This window comes from Anastrepha obliqua, chromosome 5 (assembly GCF_027943255.1).
Source record: "Anastrepha obliqua isolate idAnaObli1 chromosome 5, idAnaObli1_1.0, whole genome shotgun sequence".
Classification (NCBI taxonomy): Eukaryota; Metazoa; Arthropoda; class Insecta; order Diptera; family Tephritidae; genus Anastrepha; species Anastrepha obliqua.
Genome location: NC_072896.1, coordinates 5,166,109 through 5,179,747, shown reverse-complemented (window position 1 = coordinate 5,179,747; position 13,639 = coordinate 5,166,109). Strand labels below are relative to the sequence as shown.

At 35.9% G+C, this 13,639-nt stretch overlaps 2 protein-coding genes and 1 non-coding gene across 3 annotated transcripts; 2 read left to right on the top strand and 1 right to left on the bottom strand.

Moving 5' to 3' along the window:
• Positions 1-1,845: 1,845 nt before the first annotated feature.
• LOC129247302 (uncharacterized) lies at positions 1,846-2,760 on the bottom strand. Its single transcript, XM_054886376.1, has 3 exons — positions 2,472-2,760; positions 2,086-2,377; positions 1,846-1,903 (listed from the first exon to the last, which is right to left on the bottom strand). The coding sequence occupies exons 1-3, from the start codon at positions 2,758-2,760 to the stop codon at positions 1,846-1,848; spliced, it is 639 nt and encodes a 212-aa protein (XP_054742351.1).
• A 1,499-nt stretch (positions 2,761-4,259) lies between these two features.
• Positions 4,260-4,454, top strand: LOC129249528 (U2 spliceosomal RNA). Its single transcript, XR_008582664.1, has one exon. It is a non-coding gene; the product is annotated as a U2 spliceosomal RNA (small nuclear RNA).
• A 5,981-nt stretch (positions 4,455-10,435) lies between these two features.
• On the top strand, positions 10,436-13,311 carry LOC129247300 (odorant receptor 45a-like). The gene is made up of 6 exons (XM_054886374.1): positions 10,436-10,567; positions 11,185-11,347; positions 11,417-11,597; positions 11,660-12,122; positions 12,183-12,338; positions 13,243-13,311. Exons 1-6 carry the CDS (start codon positions 10,436-10,438, stop codon positions 13,309-13,311), a joined length of 1,164 nt encoding a protein of 387 aa, XP_054742349.1.
• Positions 13,312-13,639: the final 328 nt, after the last annotated feature.

Sequence of the window (13,639 nt, the reverse complement as noted above, 5' to 3'; positions counted from 1 at the left end):
TCGATGGTGGACTTACCACTTCTGAAGCCGCACTGATAAGGCCCGATCAGTGTGTTGGCAAACGGCTTCAGTCTTCCACAAAGGACACTAGACAGGTCCTTATTTGGGGCAAATATGTTGTCAAGAAGCCGTTCGATGCATGGCTGTCACACGAATTGACACAAAAGAAACTGTTGACGCTATTGACGTCTGCAAGCATTTGCTAGAAAGTAGCGACGTAGTCCCATTTTTCAGGTGAATGATAACTGGTGAGGAAAAATGAGTCGTAAGAGAGAACAACCGTTGTAAAAGGTTGCGGTCAGACGGTCTAAATGATTGCAAAGCCCAGATTGAAACCGTTTCACTGTATGTTTGATAGGATGGGAAATGATAATTCACTAAAAGATTTCCCCATCAAGCCCATTACTCAATTCAAATATCTCTAATGTTAATAACTAACCCGATTAAAGTAGGTGATCAACCATAAGCGACTAGAATTGGCCCATAAAGAAGTGTTCTGTCTCATCAACTTCACTTTAGGCCGCATGTATCTATGTCAACGCACCAGAAGTACTAAGAGCTTTACTAAGAGATTGTATTGCATAATACGAATAGACCAGACCATTCGCCAGACCTTTATCAACTTTACAAGCATTCGCAAAATTGTTTACATGGTACAAAACAGGTCTCAAGAGAGTGCTTGTGAGGAAAATGGACCACTTTTTCCCAATGGTGTGTGTGAGGGCTTCCGCAAATCTGGAACTATGAATTTGTCTTCTTAATAGACAAAAGTTATCGATCAAAATGGTGCAAATTTGATCTAAATCGGATAATTCTAACTAAGTTCGCTTTATCGTTGAAGTAAACGGAAAAATGGCTCAGAAGTTTTTACTTGACCTATTCTGTGATTTCTAAGGTACTTAAAAGGCAATGCAAAAATGCCAATAAAGGATGGTTAAATTTCAAGGGCAGATGTTGAATGTGAACAACACCTAAACGTCAAGTTTTTTCTGCATTTCATTTGACGTTTCTCAATTTCAGACTAACTCAATTTGAACCATGGAAAGATACACAATCGAACGGGTGTAAAAATCAAAACGGGCGTTCGAAGAAAATCAATCAGTGAATTCGTCAATAAGCAGAATTGCCGCATTTGGGCGAATAATAATCCAAGAGTGAATGCCGAAAAACCAATGCCCCCACAAAGAGTGACTGTTTGGTGCGGTTTATGGGCCGGCGGCATCATTGGGCCGTATTTTTTCCAAAATGAGGCCGGTCAGGCAGTTACTGTGAATAGTGTTCGCTGTCGTGAGATGAGAACGAACTTTTTATGTCCCGAATTGGAAGATATGGATGTGGACGATCTGTGGTTTCAACAGGAGGGTGCCACTTGTCACACAGCTAACGAAATAGTGGCTATTTTGCGCGAAAAATTTGATGGCCGAATAATCTCACGTCGCGGAGATGTCAATTGGCCGCCAAGATCATATGATTTGACACCGTTGGACTTCTTTCTTTGGGGTTATTTGAAAGAAAAGGTCAATAAGTCATTAAGATATACCAATATTGTCATAATAAAGAGAAATGACAATAATTTCCTAAAAAAATTGTATTTTATTACAACATTCGACAACTGTCTTAAATGCCTTGCCAGATTTATTTATAAAAAATGATGAATACATATTTAAAGTTTAAGCTTTAATTTAATTATTATTATTTTTTTTAATTTTAAAAACATCAGTCTTTAGCTCTTTCCCTTAACATTCAATTATACTTATATACATAGGTATATGTATGTGTGTTTCAAGTGGTAAAAATTTATTCGATGGAAAAATATTGAGTTGACAGATTAGCTTATTCTCGGTCTCAGTTGCGCCTCATACGTTTCAGCAAATTCAGCAAAGTGTTAAAATGCTGTTTTGTGCTGTCGAAATATAAAAGAATTTTTTTATTATTGTAGTTTTTGTTAAAAATTAATCATCAAAAAAACGTTTTTTTTTTCTGAATCATCTTCCACCAACGACCAGAAGTATTTATGAAATTTATTTATAAACTAATGCTTAAAAAATTCAATTATTATTATTTTTTCTCATTAAAAGTACTTACATCGCACCCACACGCTTCGACTCTGGCTCCCTATTTGCGCCCAACAATCCACCGCTTTTGTACGCTGCCGCATTTCTGCCTTCCACTTCGTTTTTCGGCGCTTCTTCTATACCATCACGCTGCTGCTGGCCATCAAAGTGCTGATCAGAGCTCTCCAGTTTGTTCTCTTTCAAAGCCCTAAGCTCATTCTGCTGCGTCTTATCTGTGGACTCTGTGCTACTGCTGCTGCTATGTGCATCAGCCAGATCAAAAAGCAATTCCTCCCCTCCAACATGGAAAAGTGCATAGGATACTTTTTGTTTTTAATTAATTATAATTATAATTAATTGAAAATTCTTATGCGGCAGATACTATTTAATAGAAATTAAAATTCATTTTCCACTTACGAATTTCCTTCAATATGTCCTCTGCCAGCCCTTCGGTGTCCTCTGGCGGCATTTCAATAAAGAAACTGTCCATTTTCACACGCAAATTCTCATTGCCCTTTTGTCGCTGATCGTAGTGCACATCGTAGTTGTTCTCGTAATCGTTAAGTGGCAGGAGGTCCAGAATTTTCGCATCTGCAGCACTTTTGTGTTCTGCTCGAATAGTTGCCGTATCCACCAGCAACAATCTGGGCACACCAAATAGCGCCAGCAGCGTGAAGACAAAGAGACGATTTGTAAATTTGCACATTCTTCAGCAAGTGATGCCACTCGTGTGTTGCTGTGTGTGTTGATGTGTATAGATGGTTTGTTATACGCGGAAGAAGTGCTGCACTCGCTGGTTGGTAACTGAAGACTGTTCGATGCTCAATGCAAGCGCTCACCTCCAGCTGGCTGGCCGACTCAGGCGCAAATGAAAAGCTTTCTCACAACAACGCATCTAAGAAGTAGTCTGCTGCACTTAGGAACATGTACTTGCATTTATGCACACATACATATATACGTAAGTAAGTGCATGATGACACATGAATTGCTGTCGTTATTTGCTTATTGCAAATTTCTGCTACTTTTTTGTTCTTAAGGTAGCTTTTTACAAAAAAAAAACAGAAAACAAAGAAAACATTTCACAAACCGTGAACTTACCATGGCTTGTTAATTGGGAGGTTATCGAAACTTATTGGCAAAGCAAAAGTTTTAAGTGATTTCGAGCTATTAAAAAAATTGGGATTTAATTATGAGAGTATTACAAAAATTAGATAGATATAGGTAAGATGCATATATATTTACTTCTTTTAATTTTTTTTTTTATATTAATATTTATATTTATATATATTTTTTTTAAATTTTTTCTGTTTTTTTTTTTAATTTCTTTTTTTTCATTTTTTATATATATATTTTTTTTGTTTTGAATTTTTTATTTTATTTTTTTTTTTCTTTTTTTTTAATTTATTTTTTTATATATTTTTTTTTTTAATTTTTTATTTATTTTTTTTTTATTTATTTTTTTATTTTTTTTATTTACTGTTTTGATATGTGCATGCGTGTGTAAGAAGGTCCTTTTCTACTTGGTCTCAGCCACAGTTAAAATTCGCGGTTCCGCTATTCGATTCTCAGAGAATTTGACAGCATCCGATGTGGAGCTAACGTAATTGCGTCTTTTGAATTGCCTTTTTGTTTAGAGAATTTTGTTCATTCTATTTCCTTTTCGATAACACTTCTTGCTGACTGATACATTAAAATAACCTACAATTTTGTTTTTGTAAAATCCAGTTTTGAAAATTGCAGTATGGTTTGGAGTCTTCTCAATACCAGGTGACCACTAAGAATCAATAAAGTTTCACTAAGTGGAATATTCATGCCCACGCCTCTTATGACAAGAGAGTTAGAAAGCTGTAGAAAGGTGTATAGCCGATTTTTATTCACAGATTTTCTTTTTGAAGTGAAAACTTCTTTAGAATCGTTGGGAGTGATTTGAGGAAAAGTGAAACGAAAAAAGCGACCAACTTGGCTACGAAGCGTTATATTATATGTTGATATAAACGTAGCGACGAACTAAATAAAAATAACTTTTATTTTTTCTTGTGATTCGAACCAAGGATTTTGGATCGGAAGCTCACATTACTAGTCGCTCGGCTACCGCGCCATGCTGTCGTCGCTGGCCTAAAAGTTATTTAGTTACGAAGCGTTATATTATATGTTGATATAAATAATTTTTGTGAGCGTGTAATTCTCAAAAGGTTTATTAGGTTTATTATTTAAAATGTATTGACTAGGTAGTGTGGTATCTGTTCCTATCAGCTTAACATCTGATAGATAATCCATCGGAGGACAACAAATGTTAAACTAATTTTTGGAAATGCGCGGAGTGTTTTAGGGGCTTGCTCTCCACCTCTGCCACGGGTTGGCCCGGTATTGCAGTACCGCCGGGATTTCAGCGTTGAATAAATACAAGAAGAAATATACTAATACATTTAGCTTTGGTGGGAAGAGACATAAATTTTTATATGAATACAAGTAGACGAAAATGGAAGAAATTTGTAAGTCCGTTTCTTCGGTCCGTTTGGGTATTTTTTTTGACAACATCGAAACCAAAGCATTTGTATCATATTTTATCTATCATAAGCCACTCGTATGATTTGTCGAAATTGAAAACATTGAGGATGAATAAAATAAAATGAAGAAAATAAAATATGAACTTTAGAGCAATATTATAATGAACCTATAATTATCCCGCTCCTAATGCTGCTTTCGTCTTATTCTCTCTCAGTTTGTCTTACGGAAGGTTTCACTTCTATCCCGTCTAACCGTTAGACTGGTATTTTTTTTGTTTTGAATATCAGCTATTTTAGAAGAAAACAGTGAGGAAATGATATTAAAGACTGATTTTACAGTACCAAAAAAATATATCTAAGGAAATATCTTCAGAAAAAAATAATAACTTGCCTGAGTGCACACTTAAATGAGATTCCAATGAAATTCTAAAGAAATCTCATTTTCTTTTAACAAAATATCTAATTCTTTTTTAGTAGCTCTAAAATCGTTCATTCGTGTAAGCTCGTAGGTGTATGCCGTTCAAGAAGCAATGAACTTTGTTGTGGAAAACAAGTAGAGAGGCATATCTATATGTGTCGGCAGCGACAGCCAAGTTGCGCTCATGGCCTTAGACAGTCCTCCAACCACTTCAAGGGTAGTTGAGTTCTATAAATCCGTGCAGTTTGGATCGGCAGATGGGGCTGCAGCTGGACTAAACTGATGTTACCTATCATGTCCGACCGACTGTCACAGATCCTCCTGTCACTAAGCAGAAGGGACCGTAAGCAGCTGGTTGTACTAATGACGGCCTACTTTTTATGGGCTAAGCACATGGAAAAGGTAGGCATCTCAGACAGTGACGGACCACTTTCTGTGCGTTTGCCCGGCCCTCGCTCGAATCAGACTTGAGGTGTTGGCTTCTTGGCACTATAGAATCTACTCAGATGTCTTCGGAGATTGAGTAGATTTGAAAAAATTAAAAAAGGAACCCGAGTGCAATACAATGGACTTAATGTTGTCTGGGTGCTAACTTACTAGTTGTCCCGATAAAAAAGAATTCAGATCGAAAAACTTCGCCTAATTTACCTCTCGTTTGCCCAGTTGCGCCACTTATTCACAACAAGCGCGCAGAGCGGGGGTCTTTGCTTTAATTCTTATATTGTGTGCTCAAGGCACTTTGCCGCTGTCTGCCCATTGGTTTACCGCCAGGCGTCTTTCCTATAGAATCATCGTCGAAAATCAAGAATTCGTTATCAACTGCTAAGCTTTTTTTCACAAAGTGTGTCCACTTGGCTGCCGATTACTGGAAATTAATAATTTATTCCACGCCTGAAAGTGTTTCCTAACTTTAAGTTTCATTTGCTAACTGCAGTTTCATTTTTCGTCAAAAGGGTTTTGTGCTGTTTTTTCTTATTGTGTTTTTTTTTTAGAACAAATCTCTTCCTGGTTACATAACATGTTTGCCAAACGATTGCCAGCGCTGTTATATAATCTTTAAAGCATTCCAGCTCGCCTTGTCAGTGTTCTTTGTGTACGCGAAGTGGTTTGGCTGGTTCCTTAACATTGACTTAATCACTTCCTACTTCTTCAGCTGTTGCAGATGACTCCGCTATCAACCAATGTATGACTTGTATTGCTGTTGTTGCTTTTGGTATTCGGTACTGCAGTGCTTGCAGGTAGTTTTTCACGCTGTTCTGCCAGCTTTCAGTTCATTAGTTTTTTCAGGTTAATGGTAAGTCAATGCTGCTGCAGTGTTGCTGGTTTTCATGGGCATTTTTATCGAAGTTGTTGTTTATGAGCGATTAACGTCACTCACAATTATTGTTGTTATCAATGGCTTCTTAATTATTACCACTATTAGATATGGCAGACGTATTTTTTGTTGTTACGTACATTTTTTTAAGTTTTGGTTTGTAATTTTCATTTTTTTTTTCAGTTTTAGTAGCATTACAAAATTCTGTTAAAATTATTTTAGACTCTTGACAAATTTCAGAATCATATTTTCAATCTGTCTGTGAGGCAATACTTAATAACAAAAAACCCTGATTCATCAACATTTCGCCAATTAAGGCCACTCCAATCTACATTTGTTTGAGTCTGCTCGTGACTGGAACGATCGTCCCAAAATTTGAATATCACAAATAATATGAATGCCAGGTCGCAATTCTCATCTGAAACCAAAAACCCAAAAAGTTTTTATTTTGGTATATTATAGCTTCTAGTTAAACCAAGGAAATTAAACAAGAAGTGAGAAATTCAACAATTTTTCGCTAATTAAAAAAAATTAATTTTTTTGGAAAATCAAATTCACTTTAGATTGTTTAAAAAGTGGGTTAATCATAAACTTCTTAAGGTTTTTAGGTTCAACTAGAAGAGAATTTAATTCCGAATACAATCAATGTTATCTCGTTAGGACGTTTAACTTTTTCCCTATCTTTCCCGCCAATTAGGAAAAGTCGTAAAAATAAAAAACCGAGAAATCGCACTTCGAGCGATCCGGCCGCTCGTATACCTGCTCGACGCTTGCTCACAATTTCTTCTGTAACTCCGAAAACATTTTCAATTTGCTTCTGAAATTTTAAGGATAGTTTGGGAAGACATTTATGCAAAAAAAAATATCGATTTTTTGAAGCCTCTAAAGCAGGCTCCCCCTTAATTGTAAGTACTATTTAACATATTCTTAAAACAAAGGGATATTACAAATATTTATTTCAGTTGTCCATGAATTATAAATGGCAGCCGCCATAGCCGAATGGGTTGGTACGTGACTACCATTCGGAATTCAGAGAGAAGAAGAAAAAGTTTTTTCTAATACCGGCCGCCCCTCGGCAAGCAATGACAAACCTCCGAAAAAGCTCGTCATAAAAAATAGCTGCCATTTGGAGTCGGCTTGAAACTGTAAGTATACCGGCCATTGCTCCAGTTTCATTTTCGAAAAAGTAAGGTCCAATGACTCCGCCGGACCATAAACCGCACCAACAGTAACACGTTGAAGATAGAGAGGCTTTTCAACAAAAACTCTTGGATTTTCTAAGCCCCAGATCCGAAAATTTTGCTTGTTGACGAAACTAACGACGTGGAAATGGGCCGCATCACTCAAGATGATTTTTCGATGGAATTCCGGATCATTTTCATGCATTTCAACGACCCAGACAGCAAAGACACGACGGCTAATGGTTGTTGATGATCGGCCGGCTTGAGTGCTTGTGCTAACTGGACTTTATAAGCCTTAAGGACCAAATCTTTATGCAAAATACGGTGTAATGACGTTTGTGGAATGAATAAATCCAAAGAACGACGAGGAATGGACAAATCTGGGTTTTCTTCAACACTTTCGGCTACAACAGCAATCTTTTCGGCTGTTCTTGAGCGATGTGCTCGGGTTTTATTCTTCACATCACTAACTTATCCCAACAGCTCGAATTTTTTCACCAATTTCTGTATTGCGGTCCGACAAGGTGCTTCACGATGACCCAAAAATGTTCGAGTTTTACGAACCGTCTCTGCCAAAATTTGGTCATTTATATAGTGAACTAGCGAAAACCCGCCCGTTCCGCTGGTCGTCTTTAAAAAAATCTAGATTAATTAATCAAATTAAGCCGAAAAATACTGTGTGTTTTTTATAAAAATTCTCGCGCAAGAATAGTAATGAAAGAAGTTTTGAATAGTAGTAGCAGTAGCAATTAAAAAACGTTTGATGTGATTTACTTCATTACTTTTTTTATTGTAATCCTCTTTTGTATACAATATTCTTCTTTCTTTTCCGGCTTTATCGTGGCAAATAATATTTTGAAACAATTTTGCGTGAAAAATTTTAAATATTTCAGTAAATCTTCTTTTCCTATCAAATAGATGCAAAATATTCTAAATATTTACTCAAATGGTTGTTTTTATCAGAAAATAATTTTAAAAACGTGGTTTTCTCTGGAGAAAAAATACTCACTTGTTGTTTGCTTGAAAATCAGATCAGAAAGAAAGTTTGATAGCGTCGTTGTTCCGTTCTGCATTTGCATAGATGTGCTCCCCTTTACACATAAACAACAACATCAATCTATGATACATACACTTCGTCGTGTACGAAAAAGCAGAGAAGGAGAAGAGAACTGTTCTATTCCCCTCCGCTTTAACCCAGCTATGTGTTCAGGTGCAAATGACTTTTTTGCGTGAAGTCTGATATAAAATAAGTTCTATTTACTCTTCTTAAATTTGTATAAACTTTTCCAGGCGAAGTAAAAAAACTGACATATATTTGCTTCAACCCTATATTTGTGAGTACACAGGTAATACGTAAATATATGAATGATATAGATAATATCTAATATTAGCATAACCTTTCTGCAAAAAATTAAGGAAACGATCACCAATCACGCCGGCAATGATACAATGAATTTTTCACTATAACTGACTTCAGAGTAACGTTTATATAATAAGCGTATATGAAACATTTTAAAATTTTTTTAGAATTTTTTTTTTTAATCTTTAATAATAAGTGGTCTTCCTCTTCCTCTTCCTGTAGCTATTCCTTTTCCTCTTCCATCTCCTGCTCCATCTCCTTTCTTTATCCCGGAAACGGGCAGTAAAAATTACTTCACTTAAAAGCTTTCATCAACAGCTTCCATCTGATACCCATATTGTACAAACACATCCAAGGGTACCTTGGTCCACCTTTTCGGCTATATCTCGAGACCCTGGTAACTCAGAGATCTAAAAAATACTCTGTATTAAAGCACTCATCAGTAGCTTTGATTTGATACCCACAAACTAGTCAAAAACAAAATTGAATTGTATATGAATTATAAATGATTTTCTCCTAGTCTTTTTAATCCTTTAATTTCTATCATTGGATCTCAATTCCAAAATATTTGCTATTTATAGTCCAACAAAAGTTGCACTCTGCTGAAATCTCTCAAGAACCAATACCTCCCGTCAATTTTTCTTGTTTTAGAGATATGCAGGGTAAAAAACATAAAATATTTCCACTTTTTATGAGCTCAAATTGGCAAAATTTTAATAGTAGTGCCGCGGCAAGACCCTTTTAAGTAAATAATTATACATTCTCTATGATTCAGCTGGACAATTCTCGAGATCGCACTGAGATAACTGTAAGGCCCTACGTTAGGTTATGTTAGGTGAAATGGCTGTCCTTCGATGCTCCTGGGCCAGCTAGAGGCCCCTCATGATGTGACAGATTCTACAATAGGCATGAGGTAGCGCGCCTAATCTACTGATATGTCTTCCAATTATACAGTGCCCAGATAGAACACCTACTCGATTCTTGAGTACTCCTACTTAACTTGAGTAGACTATTAGTGCGACCCATATCCCACTCAGGCCCCGTTTGTCTACCGATAACGCAGGTGTTTAACTGATTTCAGTTGGGTTTTTTTTATTTTTAATAATTCGTAACACTCTTTTACTGTCTTGAACGAGTATTTGGAGCGATTTTAGACCTGCCTGACTATCTGAGTAAATAAAGATTTCTCTAACTGTGACTACGCTTTTATTTAGCACTAAACGCTATTTATCACCAGAATTCCATAGACCATAACGTGTCTGAAAATAGCTGCCTTCAGCTGGTTCGGGATATACATACCCTGCATTTTATAACCCTGTGTTCATTGCGTTGTGGTTTTAGTATTAGATTAGTGTATACCTACGTCCGCCTCCTTTTGATGGGGGTGTGAATGAATGTGCACTTGAGACTCCGCTTCTCTAGCCTTCTTGGATTGGAAATTTAACTAGAAATTTCCGCCAAAGCACATTGCTTTAGTGTTTGAGTCAGAAATGACCCAGGAATTCATTCACAAACTCTGAGAAGCTCGACTCTGTGATAAACACCTACAAAACTGCAGGACCCTCAACATCATGGCTGAGTACTTTTCTTTCCGACAGGTATGGCTGCCCTGTTGCAGCAACGTACTCAGCACTTAAACAGCAGACGAGCTAGCAAAACCAAGCACTTCAATTCCACTTACGCTAACACGGAAGGGACTAAGTATGCCGCTCACCATCAGAATCAAACTCAGGTGAACAAAATGCGACTGCGACGCTCGCGCACGTGATGATAATTACACATAAAGACCTCCACATTTTCACGCCTAAATAAAACAATAAACAAACGTTTGACCACTGAACTACGTATAAAATAATCCAAGTTTGTCCAGCTGTGTTATTACCTAATTATAGGATTCGATGTGCATAAGTGCTATGCAACCCAACTGGTTCCTGTCACTTAATTATTTAATGAGCTCTACGCACTCATATCTGCCCATACTTGAAAAATGTCTTAACATAAAAGTCAAGCAGCCTGCCGTTTATTCACTTCTGAGTTGTCAAGAAAGCGAAAAAGTCATCGAACGCAATGCTGAGGATAAAGGATTTTTTTGGAATTACATCGAGTAAGTTTTTTTCCACAAAATACGTAAAAAGCGAAAATTACACCATTTGATTTAATTCTAAAAATTTGCAGTGCTTTACTTTAGCAAATAGTCTTTATGGCCTTATATAACTTATCAAATTCTGTTTTTCAGCGCTCAAAATACTTGGTATCGATATTTTAGGTCCAGTGGATTCGCCTACTTTGAAACGGCCTACCCTCTTCATTATCATCTTTTTCTTTTTTATGTTTTGGCTATCGTCTCAGCTGACCAATTTACTATGGCATTTCGTTACACTGACCGATTCAATTGTATCTGTGGAGACGTCGCTGCACAGTATTTTGTCTTTTATTAAGATACTGGTTTTTCTTCGCTATGCCCGCCGTCACAAGCAACTGGTAAACGATTTGGAGGCGCTGGCGATGGAGGGTAGGTTCGCAGAATACCCATGACTAAATCCACTCGTATATCTTAAACTTTCATATCGAAACATTTTAGGCCATACACAGGAACGTTTCATATGGTATCTGAAGAGTCGAGTTGCTTTTCGTGTGACGAAGTATTATCTCTTTGCCAATGCCTCAACTGTGTTTTACTACTGGGTGCGACCACTTTTCGATATGTTGATTAATTATATAAAAGGCGCATCTTTTCAGCCGCTATTGCCGTATGAGGGCACGTGAGTGTGTTTGGAGCCAGCAATGAATCATTTAACAACATTTTCTCTACCTTCCTACACAGCTTCCCATACGATCCAACCAAACTCGTATACTACATTTCAACGTACATTATAACTATTATTGGCGTGCTATTCGTCACAGTGCCAGCCATTACCATGGATAACCTTTACTTTTGGTACATCCAAGCCATAACTGCGCACTATCGTATTCTTCACTTGAAAGTATTGGCTATGGCTACTACTGCGGCAAACGGCGACAATTCTTTTAAGGAGTTTCACCATAGACTGGCCTTACTTTCGCAGTATCATCGCTCAATTACTGCCTTCATTCTGGAGTGCAATACGATTCTCGGTCCAATGCTCTTCGCAAACATGGGAATAGACTGTTTTCTAACATGCGTATTGATATATTCCTTCGGTAGCTTACCCAATCTGGAATATGTGCCCATTTACAGTTTGCTTGCAGTGGCAAATGGCTTTCAGATTTTCATGTATTGCTATGGTGGCGCCAAATTGCAAAGTGAGGTGAGTTTTTTTTCTTATAAAAAAAATAATATTTATCTACTTTCAAGTCAAATTTTACAGGGCAATGATCTTTGTGATTTCTTGTATTTGACACTGCCTTGGGACGCCATGTCTCCGCGCATGAGACGCCTCCTCATTTTGCCTTTAATGCGCACACAACGGATGAACAAATTAACCGCTTATTTTTTCACACTGGATTACGGTTTGTTTGTATGGGTAAGTGCATAAATATAAATATACCCATACATATACATATATTTACATACATTCACATATATTTACACATGTTTACATACATAGAATGCATTGATCTTCATACAAAAAAAATTGATGCTATTTACATTTTAAGACTTCCACCAAAATATTTCGGAAAAACATATAGATACGTGGTCTGAACCGATTTGAAACTACCTCTATAAACCGATTTTTTACAAATAAAATTAATTAAAAAAAAAATTTTTTTTTTTTCAAGAAATGCGCCTCAGGAGATAGCACGTTTTATGATTACACAGTTTGCACAGTTTTTATAAAAAATTTGTCAACGAGATTTTATGCTTAACAGGTTTAAATAAATTTTTTTTTGTAAATTGTGTAAACGGAATCAAAAGAAGAAGATTTTTGAATTTTTATTCAATTTTTTTACTTTTTATTTTATTTTATTTTATTTTATTTTTTTTTTTTTGTAAGAATAAATTTGAATAGCCCAAGTAAACCTTTGCCGATTTAGACATCTGAGATATCATTGGAAAGGTATTTTCTCACCTTTTTCTCGTATTTTTATACCTAATTGAATTCCCGAATTTTTGTATTGCAAATATCAACGCACCGCCGTTAATTTGATTGTCTTGAAAATTCTGCAAACCTTGTTAACCCTGTTTAAAAACTTGTATTATCTGAGCTGATTTTCGGTGAAAAATATTTTTAAAAACTAATTTTATTAAAAAACAAAAATATTTGAATATATTTTAAAATCGTTATAGCTCGAAAATAATTTAGCGGAAGTCTTAGAAAATATTAAGCTTTTTGTCTCCACAATTTTTTTATAAGGCATGTACATATTTTTGAAGTTCACCAATTTAATTTAATTATTTTTCAACTGTACAAATAATTTTTCTTTTAGGTGTTACGCACGGCTTTCTCATTTGCAACTGTCCTATTTACTGTTACTGGATCCAAAACTCCGATTTAAGCGGAATATACGTTCATATTTGTATGATTTATTTATAGATTACTTGCATAACTTATGTGAATTGGATATATGATTACAGTACAAAATTACAAATTAAAATAGATGTTTTATTTGTGTAAAATGTGAAAAAATATATACCGCTTTAAATTCGATTTTTTAACAAAATACCCCTACACACTTAAATCTCTGTATTGTGCATTGGTTAGGTCAAGACTAAAGTATGAGGAGTTTATTTAGAGGTCGTACACTAAAATCCTATCTAACCACTTTGAGCGAATTAAAAAAATGTTTCTAAAATTTGTTCTCCGCTCACTAAATTTATTTTTAC